The sequence below is a fragment of the Tupaia chinensis genome, unplaced genomic scaffold (assembly GCF_000334495.1).
Source record: "Tupaia chinensis unplaced genomic scaffold, TupChi_1.0 Scaffold000127_2, whole genome shotgun sequence".
Classification (NCBI taxonomy): Eukaryota; Metazoa; Chordata; class Mammalia; order Scandentia; family Tupaiidae; genus Tupaia; species Tupaia belangeri.
The window spans coordinates 1,812,143-1,833,194 of record NW_006159596.1 but is presented as its reverse complement, the minus strand read 5'-3'; the positions used below and the strand labels follow the sequence as shown (position 1 = coordinate 1,833,194).

Here is a 21,052-nt window from a genome sequence, read left to right as displayed (position 1 = left end):
AGATTGTGCTCTGATTGAATTACAGGGTGTGAGTCAGGGTCATTCAGTGAATTGGGTTCATGTTAAATGTTAGTACTGTGTCCTGATCAAAGTGCACACTACACTTCAGCCCGTTGATGGATAGCATAAGCACATACCATTTCCCTTAGAAAAACATTTCTCTTTTGATGGATAATGTGCCGCTCCAATCACAGTTACAGCTGTGCCAGCTCTAGTTATAATAAGCATCCAGTTAACTTAAATCATTAATTGTATGAAACTATTAGTGACCTTCAGAAAGTGACTCTCAGGTTAGATATAGGCTTACAGCCCGAAATGGACTAATGTGACATCAGTGAAGTACTCAACCATCCAGGAATGTGGAAGAGAGACTGAACTTGAATTAGCCAGACGAGCACCCAGTCTCTGCTTGTCTTTGATCAGATGATGGCCTAATGGTTACATCACTAGGCACCTGCATTGTCGACCATGGTTGGAGTTACAAATCGAACAGCTTAAACTCACCCTGGGCACATGTGCTCATGTGCCCAAGATCATGAGAAAGAATGGAGGAGAAGGGATTGTGGCATGGCCATCCCTGTGGGGGGGGTGATTTCTTGCTTTCTGTCTCTCTGGCAAGCACACACACACTATTGCAAAAGTCTCTGTCTAAAAAAATAAAAAATAAAAAAATAAAAGGATAAAAGAAAGAAAGCCACCAGTATCTTGCATGATCGTAACCCCTTTTGTGCCACACTGTACCTAGAGAAGCTCATTTTAATGCAGGGTCCATGGAGTAAGCTCTGCTAGATATTCTTTTTTAAGAGAGATTTGTGCTACAATGCATATGTACTCACCAGAGAGAGAGAGAAAGAGAGAAACCATCCCCAGGGAGGGTGGCCATGCCTCAGTCCCTTCTCCTCCATTTTCCTCTAGTTGAGCAGGCACCTACATGTGAGTTTCAAGTCACCAGCTCTGAGATTTGAACCACAGTCTATCATGTGAGAGTCCAGCACCTTAACCACTATGCCACCTGCTGGCTCCTTCTAGATATTCTTTTTTTTAATAATTATTTTATTTCATTTATTATTATTGTTTTAAAATTTGCTACAGGGCGCATGTGCTCACCAGAGAGTGCTAAATAGAGAGAAAGTAAGAAAGCAAGCCAACAGGTCTGGGACTCAAACCATGATTGGCTGTGCACCCCAACCACAGTGCCACCTGCTGGCCCCCCACTAGATATTCTTTACATTTGTGCCTCACAGCAAGGTCTTTTAGATAGGGACATGGAGAATAGGAGCTATGACTAAAAGCAGAGCGGGAGGGTGGGCTGGTGCACTATGATTTCCTAAAGCAATTACAGCATGTTAAATCGTGTACACGGTAAGTGATAAAGACACCAACTTTGGAGTCAGATGGTTCTGAATTCTCATCTTTGCTCTGGAGACTCATCATAGTCTGGCCTTGAATGATTTCCTTCAGCTTTTTAAGCCTAGGCTTTCTAACACGGAAGGTGAGAATGACATACCAACCCCAGAGTCTTAGCATGAGGAACAAATGAAAAAAATGCATGTAACATATTATTAGAGGCTTGTTAACTGGGTCATCTTTAGGGGATAAAATAATTTTTAGACAATAGTATCTCCCCCACCCCCAATTTAAGTAGCTTAATTCTTATATAACTCACTTATAATTAAGCCTAGAAATTGGCGTTTTAGCTCTGGTGACACTGTTTGAAACAAAACAGATTTTTTTTCCCCAGAGTTCCAGAAGAAGGAGGGTATATAAATAGACTACAGAGAGGGAATCTGGCTTTGTTGGAGAATAACTTCCATGTAACACTGTTTTTAATTAACAATAATAATGTATATACACTGTAAACAAAAATAGACAAAAGGGTAGGCATTTGCAAATCAATTTTCTTTCCACCCAAACCCTCTTTTGTAATTTCCTTTCCAAACTCTACTCAGAGGCAACAATTCTTAACACCTCCTTTTCCTTCCTTCCAGAAGTTCTGGGTATATTTATAACAAAAGTTATTTTCCACATTTATTATATAGACAAAGACTCTTCCCTCACATCACCTGTATTATAGTGGCATCAACAAACAATATAAGATGAGGTAGACAGAGGCCATTTGGGGGAATAGGACAGTAGTCAGGATGACAGGTGGTGGGTTTGGACTAGAGTGATGGAGGTGGAAAAGTGAAGATGAGGTCAGATTCCAGCACTGTCCTGGTGACTTTTCAGGCTGAACACCTCTCAGAATGATCATGAGAACCCATGTCCCCAGAGAGCTTCAGGTGGGAAGCCACATTTGTAGGAATTGGGAGGCAGTAGTTGTAATCCTACTCCCAGGTTTGAGGATGCTGACTGTCTGGTGCAGAATCCTAGTTTTAGCACTTACGGGGACATTTGATATAATTAATTTGAAAGAGAGAAATGTTAAGTGATTTTTTTTCAGGAGTTGTTGATTTCAAATCAAAGTAGTTTCCATCAGACCAAGCCACATCAATAGCATTGAGGTGTACAGGAGATTTAATCTATGGGAAAGGTTGCTGGCCCCCTCCTAGCAAGAGAACAAGAAACTAAGGGTCAGGTAGATGGTGATCTAATAGTAAAACGCAATGCTCTGGGAGGCTGACCCACATGACAGGGTTCCAGATTCACATTCAGAGACCTCCCTGAGTATTCTAGGTACATGCATGCCTGTGAGCAGGACTGGCTGAACTTGAGAATGGATCATGACATCAAGACACTGTTGAGAGTCCTTTCTTTTTCTCTTTCTCTCTGTGTGTCTCTCATGGAAAAAATAAAATTAAAAAAAAAAAAAGAAACTCCTGACCATTCAATATTGAACATTGACCTTTTTGACTTTAGAAGTAAGAGCCAGTCATAAAGTTGTTCCTAGGATCTATCAATAGTTTAAGATGCCCACCATGGGGCTTTTCAGAGGATACTGAGGCTCCATGTCGATCTACCCATCTAATGACTTAACCTGGTAACCTCATCTTGAACTTTGAGATGGCTAGCCAGATTCATGACAGGATTCCTGATCCTGAACAGCAATGTGCACTATGGTCAGCTGTCCCCACCCTACTAGGAGGTTGAGACAGTGTGTACCCTTATTTCCCAGAGGTGCTGTCTTTGCTGCCATCCACCAATTCTCCTCCTTACCAAAATCCTACAGGGTGGCTAAGTGAGCCTGTTAAGTAGCATTCCTGGTGTTAAGTAGCCTTCCTGCTGTGGCCATGATTGCAGCCATGGCAGGTGAGCTTGTCTACTTGGAATACTCCAGGACAGCCAGCTCCACCCTTTCTGGCACCAAGGACCAGTTTCATGGAAGATGATTTTTCCATGGATGGGGTAGAGAGGGATGGTTTAAAGAGCATGTAACCTAGACCCCTCACATGTGCAGTTCACAATAGGGTTCACACTCCTATGAGAAACTGATGCTGCTGCTGATCTGAAAGGAAACGGAGCTCAGGTGGTAATGTGAGCAAAGGGAAGTGGCTGTAAATACAGATGAATCTTGTTCACCCGTCAGTCACCTCCTGCTGTGTGGCCTAGTTCCTAATAGGCCATGGACTGGTACTGGTCCATACCTGGGAGTTTAGGACGCCTGCTCTAAGACATTTTCTCACTGTCTTCTAGGGCATCCCCTCTCAGACACAAGGACAGAGTCTGTGTCCTGAAAACCACCTGATTCCCAAGATATCATAGCTATTACAGATATGGACAGATAAGATAAACTAAATAGGGCTTTTGTTTGTTTGTTTTCATGAACAGCATCACCTTTGAGGCTCACCCAAGGAAACCAGATGTGTTTTGATTTGTTTTATGTGAGGCCTGGTAATTAGATTCAACAAAGTTCTCTTGAAAGATTGACCTCCCTCTGAGAACACCTTTTCCTATTACTGCATACACAGAACTCAGGGCTCTTTGAATTTTCTTGTATATATTGATACTCAGGTTATGTTGAAACACAAGAAATAAGAAATTGGAAACAAATTTCAACTTTACAGGGAAAGCAGTAAGAATATGCCAAGTGTCAGTCACCAAGGGAGTATCTAGGCAGAGAGACTTCTGTTTCCTAAAGAAAAAGAGCTAAAACTTTTCCTGGAACTGTTCTTTAAAAAAGGTGAAAAATCCTCAGGGACCAAAAGGCAAAAAGTTCATGTTGTGTCCATATAGTTTAACCCTGGATTGGCTTTTATTATTATTATTGTTTTTTATTTTACATAGTTTAGATAGTTTCAAAGCGTCTTTTGCTCTGCACGAGTAAAAATCATGAGCTGGTAAATCAGGAAATGACATTACATACCTCATTTTATCTGTAAGAGGAACTGAGGCCCAGGACATTTCAGTGATTTGGGCAAAGTCACACAGATAATAATGGAAATAATACAAAGAGCTGGATCTTCCAGCTTCCAAGTCATTGCCTTCTCCTCTCTAACACCTCCCATAAATAACAGCACTGACATTTTTACTTCATGACATCTGTGCACAAATACGCTGAAATCATCACTCTTATTAGGTCATCATAGCCATCAAAATGGTCTAATTCTTTTACCTACTTTTCTAGACTTGTAGAGTGGTGATCTACATAATGGAATTTGATGGGACTGGCTGTAATAATGTCTGTCATATCAGCCAAGCCTGGAAGCTTCATTATTAGGTAGCAGAGAGTGTGAGGGAAGTGTCTGTCATCCATAACCACATGAGGTTCCAGACACTAGAAATCAACAATCTCTACTTTGACAGTGTCCTCCCTTCACCTCGAACATAAGAATATGTAGTCATTTTTCAGACCAGCAGATGGCATAATGGCTACATCGCTGGACTCTCATGTAGTCAACTGCAGTTCAGGTCCTGGACCCGGAGGCTTAAACTCATACCAGGTGTATGAGCGTGAGTGCTCAAGATCCAAGAGGAGAATGGAGGAAAAGGGATTGCAGTGTGGCCATCCCCCCGGGGGGTGATTTCTCACTTTCTGTCTCTCTGTCTCCCTCTGTCTTTCTGGTAAGCACACGTGCCCTATAGCAAAAAACAAATACCCACCCACAAACAAACAAAAAAACCTCTCCAAAAAAATAGTCATTTTTTTACTTAGTGATAAAGATGATGATAATGAACATGATTATAAATCACAACTGTTATGGGCTAGCAGGTGGTGTGGCGGTTGAGGCGTTGGATTCCCACATGGCTGACCATGGCTTCAGTCCTGGACCTGGCAGTTTGTTTTCTCACTTTCACTTTCTCTCTCTCTCTCATGCTCTATAGCAAATTTTAAAACAATAAATAAAGTCTGTAGAAAATGAATAAATTAAAAAAAAATAAAGTTAAATAATTCTTTAAGAAAAACACAACTGTTAGAAAGATGGGGTAAACATAATATGGAATTAGTCAGCCAAATGAAATAGAACATAAACTCAGTTTCAATTTTGTATTTTAGCATTCTGATGTTCCTAGTTGGGGATGGGGAGTTTGTTTTCATGAGTGAGAGAGACACAGACCAAGACAGGATCTTGCCACATCATGATGTTACCCTCCCCATCCCCCACCTTCTAGCCATCCAGGTCCACAGGCCAACTCCCATCCTATGTGTTCAGGTCAACCCAGGATCAAAACCCTAGGCTTTCCCTTGTGGCTTTAGTATCACACAGTGGAGCCATACCTGACAGTACCACCACTAGAACTTTGATTGTATTTTTGTCGTGTTTTTCATCTCCACTGCATTTTTGTTTATAACATAGAATATGGAAAGAGGAATATTTTTTATAAGTTTCTTAAATATTTAGAAGATCATGAATTAATGTGTCTTGAGTTGAACTGGCATCTGTCATTATTTACCATCCTTGTTGGCACTTACTAGGTTGGTGCAAAGGCAACTGAGGTTTGGATCATGAATTTTAAATTTTTAAATTTTAGGCCCAAGTACATCTTTATTAATCAAAATAGAAACCATTGCTATTAATACATTTTTGCCAATGAAAAATAAGTTTGTTTATTTCTGTAGTGTAAAAATCTATACTTCAGGGGACCAGCAGTTAGTGTAATGGCTATGTCGCTGGACTCCCACATAGTCGACCGCGGTTCATGTCCCGGACCCGGTGGCTTAAACTCATGCCAGGCACATGTGCATGCATGCCCAAGATCCCGAGAGGAGAATGGAGGAGAAGGGATTGCGGCGTGGCCATCCCCCCTGGGGAGTGATTTCTCACTTTCTGTCTCTCTCTCTCTCTCTGTCTGTCTGTCTGGTGAGCGCACACGCCCTATAGCAAAAACCTCTCCAAAAAAAATCTATACTTCAGGATTCAACAAATACTTGGAATGCATCTTCGGCATCCTGCTGGTTACCCAAGTATTTTCCCTGCAAAAAGTTGTGAGTTGCTTGATAAAGTGGTAGTTGATTGGCAAGAGATCAGGTGAATATGGCAGATGAAGCAAAACTTCATAGTTTTGATATGTTTGTCGTGTGACATGCGGTCAGGCATTGTTGTGAAGAATTGGGCCTTCTTTGTTGATGGATGCCTGCTACAGGCATTGTAATTTTCAGTTCATCTCATCAATTTACTAAGCATATTTCTCAGATGTAATGCTTTTACCAGGATTCAGAAAGCCATAATGAATCAGACCCTACTAAACAGTGGCCATGACTTTTTTGGTGCAAGTTTGGCTTTGGGAAATGCTTTAGAGCTTCTTGTCAGTCCAAACACTGAGTCTGACATTGCCAGTTGTCATATAATATCCACTTTTCATCACACATCACAATCCAGTTGAGAAATGGTTCATTGCTGCTGCATGGAATATGAGAAGATGACACTTCAAAATGATTTTTAAAATTTTTCCATCAACTCCTGAGGCACCCACTCATTGAGCTTTTTCACCCTTCCAATTTGCTTCAAATACCAGATGACTCTAGAATGGTCAACTGAGAATTGAGTTCTTTGGTAACTTCTCATATAGTTGTGAGAGGATCAGCTTTGATGAGTACTCTCAGTTGGTTGTTGTCAACTTCCAATGGCTGGCTGCTATGCTCTCCATCTTCAAGGCTCTCATTTCCTTTACAAATCTTCTTGAACCCCCACTGCACTGTATGTTTGCTAGCAGTTTCTGGGCCAATCGCTGTCAATGTTGCAAGTTGTCTCTACTGCGTTATGACCCATTTTGAACTCCAGTAAGAAAATTGCTCAGATTTGCTTCTTGTCTGACATAATTTCCATACTCTAAAATACAAAATAATATAAAATAAACAGCAAGTAACAAGTCATTTTCAAAAAAACATAAAGCGGGGACCAGCAGTTAGTGTAATGGCTATGTTGCTAGACTCCCTTGTAGTCGACTGCGGTTCGCGTCCTGGACCGGGTGGCTTAAAACTCATGCCAGGCACATGTATGTGCGTGCCCAAGATCTCAAGAGGAGAATGGAGGAGAAGGGATTGTGGTGTGGCCATCCCCCCTGGGGGGGTCATTTCTCACTTTCTGTCTCTCTGTCTCTCTCTGTCTGGCGAGCACACATGCCCTAGAGCAAAAAAAAAAAACAAAAAAAAAAAACAAAATAAAAACATAAAGCAAGAAATGTGCATTATATTGGTGTATACCATGACCACATTTATTTAAGAATGTGTCGAATATCAAACAGCAAATGTCAACGGTGCAAATCTACAGTTATTTTTGTACCAACCTAATACCTATGATTCTGTATTGATTTTCCATAAGTCAGTTTGTCTTCATTCTTTTCAAGGAACAAATAATCTTGGTAAATATTTTCTTATGCCTAATTAGAACAAATTGGTGAGTAAATCTAATTACTAACATAGCCCAACTCCTGACCATCTTTAGTGAAAAACATGATTTAAGTCTGGTTGGATTAGAAAAAAATGTATAGGAGTACCCTAGATAAAAAAGTAGACTCCCTACCCGAAACAGAAAACTGGCACAACCGACGTGGCCCTCAGCTTTACCTGAGTTGGCCCTCAAGCCTCCCATCTGCATTATTTTACTCTGAATTTCTAAGAATTACAAAGAAAAGAGTCTGTTTTGTGATAGACTTCAGGGTCCAACCCGAGATTCTCTTATCAGGCTATGTGCAAGTCTCCATTTGAGCAAGGCCTGCACTTTTCCTTTCTCGTTATACCTGGTACAGTTAAAGACCTAAAGACATAAGGGACCAACTACAGAAGCAGCAACTGCTTATTTGAGTCACTTCCTTAAGAATGTTTGTCTTCACACATTATTTCTTTAATTCGCATTTTCAAAATCCAGTAATACTAGTTTGAAAAGTATTGGACATGGGACTTATTTTCACATATGATTTTTATGTCACTCAAAAATAGAGACATGTGGGAGCCAGCAGATGGCACGGTGGTTAAGGGGCTGGACTCCCACATGGCTGACCATGCTTTGAGTTCCAGACTTGGCAACTTGAAATGCACACTGGGTGCATGTGCATGTGTGTCCAAAAATCCCAAGAGGAGAATGGAGGAGAAGGGATTGTGGTGTGGCCATCCTCACTGGAGGGTGATTTCTCACTTTCCCTCTTATTGTCTGTCTCTTTCTGTTTCCAGCAAGCACATGCACCCTATGGCAAAAACTTCAAAACCAAACAATAACAACAGCAAAAATAGAGAAATGCATGTGCTGATACAGTTGACTCCATGCAAAAAGGACACAGCATTTTATAAAACTTTATTGTGCTTTTCCCTTTATTCTGTTAACTCAGAACTTACAGAGAAAAATCAAATACTCTGTGGTCCTTTGATTATCTTCTATCTTAGACACTGATTCACTTGTACCTGCAGGTACTGGACTATCTGTTCATGCCCTGCCAGAAGACATTTTCATATCCTTCACCAGCCACTGACAAAATGCTATAGTTTTCCTCCTTAAAAGAGGTTATAAATGTATTATCTATCAATAACATGGAATGAGGCCTGATTCAAGGAACTTCACCAAAAATGGGGGAAAATACCTTTATGCCATTTTTCATAATATGTAAGAAAAATACGTCCTCCTACATTTATGAATATTTAATTTTTTAGGGCTTCCAGGAAAGAAAGCCTCATAGATTTGATGATGAAGAGGAATTTATTATCTTCCCTTTTACTTTAGTGTCTCAGTCTATTAATTCTGATAATTGGAGAAGCCTATCTCCTAAATCAAGGGTCTCTAATTCCCAGGCCATGGATTGGTAACTGTCTTGGCCTGTTAGGAACCTGGCCGCACAGCAGGAAGTGAATGGTGAGAGAGCAAGCAAAGCCTCCATCAGTATTTAGAGCCACTCCCCATTGCTCATATTACACCTGAGCTCCACCTCCTGTCAGATCAGGGGAATGAAGTTCTCAGAAGAACTCACACTGTATTGTGAACTCCACATGAGAGAACTCTAGGTTGCACTCTTGTAAACTAGCTCCTTCTCTCCCTACTGGTCTGTAGAAACACTGTCTTCTATGAAACCAGTCCCTGGTGCCAAAAAGGTTGGGGACTGCTGTCCTAAATGACTTTCTCTTCTACTGAACTCCTTTCACCCCTCTAGGCCATGTTCATCCAAATACCATGACAGAATTCCTCTTTCTAATCCTCTAACCACTCACTTTACTGTTAAGTCATCATCCCTTAGTGTACCTTAGGGTACCTTAGTGTCAGCTTGCTTTACATTTCCTGAACAAATGTACCATTTTTAAAAAATAAAGGCAGCTTGCATTTCCTTTTAAAGAGCATAGAAGGGAAAAGAGAAAAGGGAGTGTTTTCAAAAGCCACCCTATTTTTATTCATATATAACCCAAAGTAAAGTTAAATACATAGCCAAAGTTGCCTTACATGCTCACATTTAAGAAGGACATATTTCATTTGCTGAAAAATTACTTTCAATTAAATTGAAATTTGAAAATACATTGGCTTCCTTTGAGAGTAAGTTATAACCATTGTTTGAAAATAGTTTTTTTCCACTTAATCACTTTGCTCAGTCTTTGAAAAAAATAAAACAATTTAAGTGATTGCATTGTGTCCAAGTATTATATAAAACCAATTGAAAACAATTGTAAAAATATTTGTGCTCTTGACTTAAGAAACAGGGACCAGTACCAGCACATGGTGTGATGGTTACATCACTGGATTTCCACACAGCGGTTTGAGTCCTGGTCTCAGTGGCTTAAAACTCACACCAGGCGCATGTGCTTGTGTACCCAAAATCCCAAGAGGAGAATGGAGGAGAAGGGACTGTGGCATAGTTATCCTCCAGGGGGTGATTTCTTGCTTTCTGTATCTTTGTATCTCTCTGGCAAACACATGCACCCTGTAACAAAAATCCCTCTTCAAAAAAAAAAGAAAAGAAAAGAAAAAGAAAAAACAGGAACCATAGTAATGCAGTGCTCTGTGAGGCTGACATTATGAGAAGGTTCTGGGTTCATATTCCTGAACTTGCCAAGCATGTACTTGCCTGTGATCTGGGGCCAGCTGGGGCTGGAGCTAGATCACAGCATGAAATCCTGTTAGATATGCCTATCTCTGTCTCTCACTCATGGAAGAAGGAAAGAAAACAAATTTAAAAAAATATTTTTTTAAAAATTTGCATTTGTTTATTTGGGACACAAATTTTTTTTTATTCCAAATGTAATATTCTTCAAGTTTATGGTACTTACTTCGAGTAACCAGTAGCTCTTTCTCAGTGCCTTTCAGCCCTTGCCCCTGGGCCCTTCAGTGGTGTATAATAACTACTTGAGGCCGGTTGGTCTTCCCAAGGCTAGGACACAACTTTGCTTTCTTACAACATATCACTTATAGTTTATTCATAAGTTTTCCCATTAACTGGCTGAATTTCTCATGTTGTTTTCCATGCTTTAAGAAAAATCCATTGGGTAAAGATTTTATTCAGTCATTTATGGAGTTTCCACTAGATTACAAACTACAGATTATAAGAATTTTTGTGTGTTTTTCACTAGTATTTTTCTAAAACTCAGATCTATGCTTGGCACAGAGTAAGTGATCAAAAATAGGTGTTGAATGATTGCGTGCCAATTACTGAAGCAGCTTTATTCTATGTGCTGGAAACACAGTGGGAAGCAAAAATAAACATAGGCTTACATGAAAGGAGTGTAACAGGAATTGAGCATAAAAAAATATTGATTTTTTTTTTTTTGGAGAGATTTTCACTATAGGGCACGTGCGCTCGCCTGACAGACAGAGAGAGACATTAGAGACAGAAAGCGAGAAATCACTCCCCGGGGGGATGGTCACGCCACAATCCCTTCTCCTCCATTCTCATCTCGGGATCTTGAGCACGCACGCACACGCACCCGGCGTGAGTTCTAAGCCACCAGATCTGGGATGCGAACCGCGGTCAACTACGTGGGAATCCAGTGACATAGCCATTACGCTAACTGCTGGTTCCCAAAAATATTGATTTTTTAAGATGTTTTTGCTGTACGGTGTGTGCACTTGCCAGAAAGACAGAGAGAGATAAAGACAAAAAGTGAGAAGTCACCCCCCCCCCCCCGGGGGAAGGGGCACCCCACACATCTTTCCTCTCTCTTATACCACAATCCTTTCTCCTCTATTCTCCTCTGGAAATCTTGGGCATGCACACACATGTGCCTGGCGTGAGTTTAAGCCACCGGGTCTGGGACTCGAACCACAATTGAATACATGGGAGTCCAGCTACATAGCCATTACATCAACTGCTGGTTCCCACAAATAACAAATTTTAAATGTGATGGTGCCATAAAACTAGAGATACAAAGTGCTCTGAAAGCCTAGATTAGAGGGATCTTGCTGGAGGACATCTAGAAAGGGCTCTCTGAAGAAGTGGCTCTCTGAAGAGCTGAGTCCAAAAAGGTGATTAGCGAGAGAGGAGAGGAAAGTCCATCATATTTAGTTTCATGTCAATTCTTTTTTTTTCTCATTCTCATGTAGCCCCGGGGTAATTATGCTTACATACAGTTTCTCTTTTTCCCTGATATCTCTGTTTGCTAACTGTACTTCTGCACAGTTTTTTTCTTTTTTTAGCATCAATATATTTTGCCTTAGAACACATGTGCTCACCAGAGAGAGAGAGTGAAATGGAGAGAATCACCACCCCCTAGGAAGAACGTCCACACCAAAATTCCTTCTTCCCCATTTTCTTCTCAGGATTTTGGGCATGAACATACATGTACTCAGCATGTTTTTCAGGCTGCCAGACCCAGGACTCACCCCACAGTCAGCCATGTAGGATCCAGGACTTTAACCACCATGCCACCTGCTGGCCACTGTATAAATCTTAAAGTGTACATAGGTTTCCTTTTAGGAAATGGCCAAGACTTATTCTGCTGTTAAAAATGCCAGTATTATTTTACAAACGAAGAATGAACTGTCAAAGAGAAAAAATGAGATAACAAGGAGAACATCTCCTTTTCAATTTATTTACTATCACTGCTGTGTGTCTAGGAAAGTGCCACGTCAGTACTTAATAGATTTTGATTGGTTGGCCAACTGTTTGGTTGATTAGTGCCTGCCTGGTTGGCTGAGAGCTGGTTGGCTTTTAGCTGATTGGTTCAATGCCTAGCTAGTTGACTGGATGATTGCTGAATAAAGATGAGGGGAATTGATCAGCTTTGGCCTTAAAGTCACCCATAATACACTTTTTTATGTTTGCTTGTTTAATGCCAAAGGGCAATTGCATTTATATGAGGGGAAAAGAATATGAAAGAGAAAAAAATGAGACCAGCAGATGGCATAGTGATTACATCGCTGAACTCCCACGTAGTTGACCACAGTTCGATTCTCAGACCTGGCGGCTTAAAACTCATGCTGGGTGCGTGTGCATATGTGCCCAAAATCCTGAAAAGAGAATAGAAGAGAATGGACTGCAGGAGGGTCATTGCCCTGGGGGTGATATATAACCTTCTGTCTCTGTCTCTCTCTTGTCTCCAGCAACCACACACAACAGCAAAAACTGTCTTTAAATAAAGAGAGAAAATAAAAATACCCTCCCATTAGGGTCTCGACAATCCACAGGCATTTTTCATCCAATTCCCCATCCTGTCAAGATTCTTGAATATAAATGCATGTACCTTGCTTGTTTTTCAGTGTCCCAAATCTGGGACTTGAACCTTGGTCTATCACATGGAATCCAGCTTCCTCTGCACAGTGCTTAACCACAGCACTATGGCATCAGCCTGCAGAGTTAATAGAGTTTAACCGACAGTCACTAACTTTATTATATTTATTAAATATCCGAACAATTTATTTAAGCTTTGTAAGTGCCAGTTTGTTCTATAAAGCAATGTTTTTCTCAGGAGGCTACTGGAAGGATATAAAGGTGATATTGCATATAAAACTTTAACGTGACATCTAGGGTGTGTTAAATGATCACTCAGATATGTTCACTATTTTAAAGAAAATAAAGAGGTTTTAATATTTTTTCAAAAGAAAATTCGTGAAAGCAGTCTGTATTAAATATGAGTCTGTACTGAAATATTATCCCTGTTAACCTTTGTTCTTCAAATGTAAATATGCATCTACGGCTGACCAGAATTACTCATATCTAAGGAAATAACACATGGAGAAAACTCCTATGGACAAAAACGAGCTCCCTCGTAGCACCACCCTCGCCCCACCCGCTCCCTCTCCCTCTCCCACTCTTCGTCCTTGCCCTCCTATTGTGTTATTGTAGGCTCCTAAGGGTAGTCATTTTCTCTATCAAGAAGAAGGTGGGGCATGATAACTTATTTCCTGACAGGGGTAGTAATTGTTACCCAGGGTTTTCCTTTACAACTGCTTCCTAAACAGAACTTTATGTATTATACATTTTTCTGTACACAGCATTACACATGCATTAAGGAAGTGAAATTGGCATGTGAGAATGTGATGGGATAGGATAGAATAGATCAAATTTAAACCTAGTTTATATGAGCAAATAGAAAAATATACAAACCAAAGATACTTTTTTTAAAATTTATTTTTAGAGGTTTTTGCCTTAGGGTGTGTGCATTTGCTGAAGAGAGAACAAGACAGAGACAGTGAGAGGGAAAGTGAGAAATCACCCCCCCGCCCCCCGCCAGGGGCAAGGTCACACCACAATCCCTTCTCCTCCATTTTCCTCCTTGGGGATACATGCACACGCACCTGGCATGATTTTCAAGCCACCAGGTCCAGGACTCAAACCGTAGTCAGCCATATGGAAGTCCAGTGACATAACCACTATGTCATCTGCTGGTCTATAAATACTGGTTATTAAAAACAGGAGAGGAAGTTTATTCCAGCTACTCCAGGTTGGCTATCTCCACATCATGTTGAAAACTAAGTAGCAGAAATAGCAAGTGACTAAACCTGTTGTGCTTGTTTGCTGGTCGGTGCAGATGTAACCTGCTCTCAAGTCCCTGTAGGGCTCGATCTTGCTGTGTCATATGCCATTTACTGGCCACGAGGCATGAAGAACTGCTCTCTGTGACAAAGCTCATTCATACACCTAAGAGCCACGTTGTGCAGAGACTATTGCCCATCTCTTCTAACCACCATCATTAATGTTTATACCACATGTGCAAGATTCCAGAGATAACTGTCCTGGCTTATTAAATGCCATAAGAAATGAAGTCAAGAATTACATAACCATGTTGTTAACAAGCAGCTTTTGCTTTTCAGCGTCGACTGGGAGATGCAGCAAAGAAAGCCATCAGCAAGCTCCAGGTCAGGACCATCAAGAAGGGTGACAAGGTAATGGCTGCTCTTCTTTTTAGTGAGCAAAAAGTCAAAACAGCTTTTCACTTCTTTCTTTTCTTTAACGGTTTTGTCACAGAGCATGTGCGTTTGCCAAAGAGAAAGATAGAGACAGTGAGAAGGAAAGTGAGAAGCCAACCCCTTCACCCCCCAAGGAGGATGGCCATGCCACAATCCCTTTTCCTCCATTCTCCTCCCAGGATTTTGGGCACACACGCATATGTCTCTGGCATGATTCTTAAGCCTCTAGGTCTGCCAATCAAACCACAGTCAGCCATGTGGGAGTCCAACGCCTTAATCACCACACCACCTACTGACCCAGCTCCTTACTTTTCTGACAGCCAGGACAGACAGAAAGAGAGGGAAGGATGGGAAAGGGAAATGCATGCTAACAGTTGTGCTGTAAGTGTTGGTTACTTACTCACAAGCATTCACACCATACCATCTGCCATTGTTATAATTGCTGTCATGGACCTGTAGTTATCAATCTAGCACTTTTATAGAAAAGATCAAGAAGAATCACAGCAGAGAGAATTAACAAAATACCTTTCATTTGAATAAATACTCATTTATTCAGTTAATATTATTCAAAACCTACTGTGTGAAGGACATTAAATACCATATATTAGGCAGTTACCTAACCTTTCTGACTGTGTTTCCTCCTAAAACATACTAAAGGCTGCTTTATAGTGTGGCTATAAAGATTAAAGTACATAGAACCACATCACACCATACTCGGCATGTAGGAGTTGCTCAACAAATGTGTTTACATTGTCTGTTTTCCCTCATAGGTGTATAATATTATAGGTGATTCAAATATTGTCCCTATTGTGAAAACTTACCTTCATATGTACCTATTCTCCTCCATTTCCCCAATTCCCTTCACCATGTGGCCCTCCCCCTACATTGGTGTTTATTGCAATGCATCACTTGCATTGTATTGTATTCTATTTTCTCCCTACTTTCCCGCAATTGCATTATCTTATATTAACTATCAGTGTTGAAATTTCTATGCTTAAGCAGTAATATAGTAATTAAGAAATGGTATTCTCAAAAAGTAAATAAAAAATAATTTAAAGCTGTTTATGAAATACATAGGAGAACAAAATAGTTGGATAGAAAAATATGAGAAATTGGGAACCAGCAGTTAGTGTAATGGGTTATGTCGCTGGACTCCCACGTAGTCGACCGTGGTTCGCATCCCGGACCCGGTGGCTTAAAACTCATGCTGGGCACGTGTGCATGCGTGCCCAAGATCCAAAGAGGAGGATGGAGGAGAAGGGATTGTGGCGTGACCATCACCCCGGGGAGTGATTTCTCACTTTCTGTCTCTCTGTCTCTTTCTGTCTGTCTGGAGAGTGCACATGCTCTATAGCAAAAAGCTCTCCAAAAAAGAAAAAAGAAAAAAAAAAAAAACACAAAGAAAAAGAAAAATATGAGAAATTGAAACTAGTATACCAAAAAAAAAAAAAAAAAAAAGATGAAGCCAGTATGAAATTAGCACACAAATTACCTGAATTAGTGCATATGACCTAAAATGTATAATAGAAATGGGTCCTAAGTTTAGGTAGGGGCAGTTTCACAGTCAATGCAAAGAAGGAAACAATACATAGGTTCTTCAAAGAGTTCATAGGAGATGAGTATTATGAAAAAAAATGCATGGGTTGCAAAAATATTCTAATCAAAATAAATTCTTTTTTTGGGGGGTTTCTGCCATAGAGTGCATGTGCTCACTGGAGAGAGAGAGAGATAGAGAGAAAGTGAGAAATCACACCCACACACACACCCTCAGGGAGATGGCCACACCTAGTCCTTTCTCTCCATTCTCCTCTTGGGATTTGGGGCACACATGCACATGTATCTGTGATGATTTTCAAGCCTCCAAGTCTGGGACTGGAACCACAGTTGGCCATGTAGGAGTCCAGCACCTTAAGCACCATGCCACCTGCTGGCCCCAATAAACTTATCTTTTAATTCTACTTTTCCGTGAATTTTTTGAAGTCCTTTTATATTCAATATCCTAACAATATTTAATTAACTTATTCCAACATAACTTAAGATAAAAATGAAGTGACCGTTTTTGGTGTTATGACCTAAGAAGGTTTTTGCAGAATCCTTGCAAGGAAGACAATGTTGTGTGCTGCGCTGTGTTCCCCACTTAAGTCTACAGTGTAAATGAAGGAAGTACTGGGTCATCGGAAAAGTCACTATGTATTTTTCTATGAAAAATTGCATCATGACTTTGCCAATAACCCATTATATTTAGTCCCTCTGAAATCTAGTATTTAGAATCCCATGGTTATTGCAATAACCTTCTTCACTATAAATAAGGGACAACAAAGCAATGCTGTCCAAAGGTCGTTCACCTCCCAAAGCAGACATTTTAGAGCAATAGCTTGTGATATAGATAGTCCTCAACTTGCCATGATTTGGCTTATTGTTTGACTTTATGATAGTGCAGAAGCAATATGTATTCAGTAGGAACAGTACCTTAATTACTGGTACAACCATTCTGTTTTTCACTTTCAGTACAATATTCAACGAATTACACAAGGTACTCAGCACTTGATTATAAGATGGCTTTATGTTAGATCAGCAGTCCCCAACCTTTTGGGCACCAGAGACGGGTTTCATGGAATACAGTTTTTTCCACAAACTGCAGGGGCAAGGAGGATGGTTTCACAGTGATTCAAGTACATTACATTTGTTGTATACTTTATTTCTATTATTAGTACACTGTAGGATATAACAAAATAGTTATACTACTCACCATAAACACAGAATCCATGGAAGCCCTGAACTTGCTTTTCTGCACTGACAATGCAACTGCATTTAAAGCCAAACTGGAAATATAGGGTCAATGAGTGGACACTGGGATTTCTGACCTGTTTCAGTGTGAGAATCTAATTTACTGGTCTGACAGGGGGCAGGGCTCAAGTGGTAATGCTAGTAATGGGGAGTGGCTGTAAATACAGATGAACTTTGCTTGCTCAGTTGTCACTCACCTCCTCCTGTGTGGTTTGGTTCCTACCAGGCCACAGACTGGTCCATGGCCTGGGGATTGGGGACCCCTGTGTTAGATGATTTTGCTCAACTGTAGGCTAATATAAGTGTTCTGAGTATGTTTAAGCTGGGCAAGGCTAGGCTAAGTTATTTTTGTTAGTTTAGGTATATTAAATGTATTTTTTACTTACAGTATTTTCAATTTATGATACTTCTATCACCTATAATAAGGTAAGGTACATATGTTCATGGGTTTGAGACTCCTTGGGCATTGTAAGAGATTAATTACATACACCAGGTGTCTCAAGCCCAAATAATTAATTTGTATCATACATCTTTGCTATTATTTATTCAACTATATAAAATGTGATTGGCTTCATAAGATAAAATTCATTTAAAAGCATTACTTAATTTTAAATACATATTGTTCCTTACTTTTCTCCCCATGCAATCAGAGAATAACAAAAGTACAGGGACTTTATAATACCTTATGAGGTGTTAAAGGAGATTTAGATACTTGAAAAAATTGAAACCACTATCTTATGTTTATATTTATATATCAGATCACAAAGGAATAGATAAATTAAATATCAGTCACATAATTCTCCATAAATATTATTTTACATCCTCAGGATTTTGATATGCTGCCCCTAATCATAATTAATAGCATTATTAATGACTGTACATTAGAAAATGGGTTTCTTTGAGGCCAGCACTTGATGTAGTGGTTAAGGCTCCCACATGGTCAACCATCATTCAAGTCCCAGACCCAGTGGCTTGAAAATCATCCTTAAAATCCCAAGAGGAGAATGGAAGAGAAGGGAGTGTGGCATGGCCATACCCCCAGGGGGGTGATTTCTCACTTTTTCTCTCTCTTATCTCTGTCTCTCAGTGAGTGCTCATGCCCTATGGCAAAAAAAAAAAAAAATTAAAAGAAAACTGGTTTCCTCACAAAATTGCAATGGAACCTAGAAGTAAAGATTACAGGTGGGAGGGTTGGCCAATGAGCCAATAGACACTAAACTGTTGATGACAGTAAACTGGCACCAGGACTGTTGAAACTTTGCTCCAGGCAAGCGCTCCTTTGGTTTGTTGTTTGGGTATTTACACAAGAGTTGAAGTGAAGAAAGTAGGCTCATCCATGCTTCCTCTGTTGCAGGAAACAGAGCCTGATTTTGACAACTGTGCAGTTTGTATCGAAGGGTACAAGCCCAACGACGTGGTCAGGATCCTGCCCTGCCGGTGAGTCACTAGGCTGCCTGCTTTTGATTGGGTCCTCTGTGGACAGTGCCTGCCTGGCCTCCTGGCTCAGACCTGCTCGGCCTAGCCCTGCAAGGTCAGTCTGTCTCCATGCTTCCGTGTTTACACTTCAAACAGCCAAAATCCTCCTCCTTTTCATTTAACCTTTGTCCTTGAACACACTTTGTCTAGTGAAACTAGAAATATTTTCTGATCTTTGGAGGGACATATATGGCCACAAACTAGAACCTCCTAGTATGCATTTTTTTAAACAGGTTTATGATGCTCAGAATCAATGTTGGCTTTTACCGGTACTAATTTAATTTTGATTAAAATTAATGAAAAGAAAAAAATCTTACAAGTATTTTGTAAATAATCACAAATGGTTCAACAATCAGAATATGGCCAGGAATAAGTAAGAAGCCAAAGACAGTTTCCATTTCCCTTAATTTTTTTTTTTTTAACAAAAAAAGAATGTGACAAATTCCCTAAAGTTTCTGGAATCCAGGAGAGAGAGTCCAGCATGTATAGTTGGGAAAAAGCCTCAGGCCATTTTCATGGTACCCTAATCCTGCTCCCAAATGGAAATTCACTGCCAAAGTATCTGAATACTTTCTACATTGTTGAAACTAAATCCATTTAAATACTTCAGTAAAACCAAATATTTTAAAGTTGCATGAAAACTATTCATTGAATTGAAAATCCATTTTTGTACTTGTTTCATCTCTGCCCTAAAAATAAACATGAAATGATGCTTTCATGAATGATTCTTCACTTAGAAATACTGGCTGTAGAAATATTTAGAGAACTTAAAGTAGAAAAAAGATACCACAAATATCCAAAATAATCCATTTATTCATAAAACAATGCAATCTAGACCTACTTAATAGAAACACAAACAAAATAGGCTTCTAGAGGATTGTTTAATAATCCCCAAATGATCGAAGAGATGACAAAAAACTGTTATGTAGATGCAGAAAACTCCCAAGGGAGAATGGGTCTTGCTGGAAATGCCCACAGGCAAATTGATGATGAGGAAAGCAGGCATCAGGAAAACGCACCCTGCGGCCCCAGCCAAATTCTTACAAATGTGATTCACTGTCTATTTATTTGTAGATGCTGAACCACCTCTGAAACAAAATCTAAACTAGGACAAGATGTGGTAGTTTCCTTCATACAATACTATCTATGAATGCTTTACAGACATTACTCTTAGTACTGACATGGTAACTTCCAGAAACATTGGCAGAGAACAGCAGTATGTGAGCATTGGGAAGACCCTCGGAATAGCATCTCTCTGCAGTATTTTATTAAGTGTTTTTGTTAAGTCTCATAGTTAGAAGCAAGGAAAGTATTTTCCTTTCCTTTTCTACTTGGAGGTTGGTTGAATTCCTATGAGGCTATGACTAACAAAAAATACTCAAAGCAAATTAAAGTTAAATAGCTACTTACTTCTTCCTGAGAATCCATTACAAATGTAATTAAGAAATATGTTTTCAAAATTATATGTATGGGGAACCAGCAGTTAGCGTAATGGCTATGTCGCTAGATTCCGAAGTAGTCGACCACGGTTCGCGTCCCAGACCCGGTGGCTTAGAACTCACGCCAGGCACGTGTGTGTGCGTGCCCAAGATCCCAAGAGGAGAATGGAGGAGAAGGGATTGCGACGTGACCATCCCCCCTGGGGGGTGATTTCTCGCTTTCTGTCTCTATGTCTCTCTCTGTCTGTGGGACGAGCGCACACGCCCTATAGCAAAAAAACAAACAAACAAACAAAAAAAAACTCTCAAAAAAAAATTATATGTATGGCATTACATTAGGTCAGCAACTCATACAGCATGAAAAAATGTATTCATTTGACGTTCTGTCAGGAATGGATGTCGTGTTACTTCATGTAATTCCTGGAGACAGCATGATATCCAATGTATAGATATACCACAACTTAATTCACCATAGAATTCTTGGTTGGTTTCAATTATTTTTTATTTTATTTACATTCAATTGATTTCAATTTTTAATCATGACAAATTGCATGACTTTTACAGTATTTACACTTTTTATGATGTATTATTCCAAATCTCCTCTTACAGTAAATATTTTTGAACTGTTGAATCAATTTTATATTTACCATACAA

The 21,052-nt window shown here is 39.9% G+C and overlaps 1 protein-coding gene across 2 annotated transcripts in view; it reads left to right on the top strand.

Moving 5' to 3' along the window:
• Window positions 1-21,052, top strand: part of RNF150 (ring finger protein 150) — a 320,502-nt gene that overhangs the window by 193,782 nt on the left and 105,668 nt on the right. For both annotated transcript variants that reach the window (XM_014586323.2, XM_014586324.2), the window contains exons 3-4: window positions 14,601-14,672; window positions 18,838-18,920. In XM_014586323.2, the coding sequence (XP_014441809.1) occupies window positions 14,601-14,672; window positions 18,838-18,920 (155 nt within the window). The remainder of the gene's footprint in view (window positions 1-14,600; window positions 14,673-18,837; window positions 18,921-21,052) is intronic.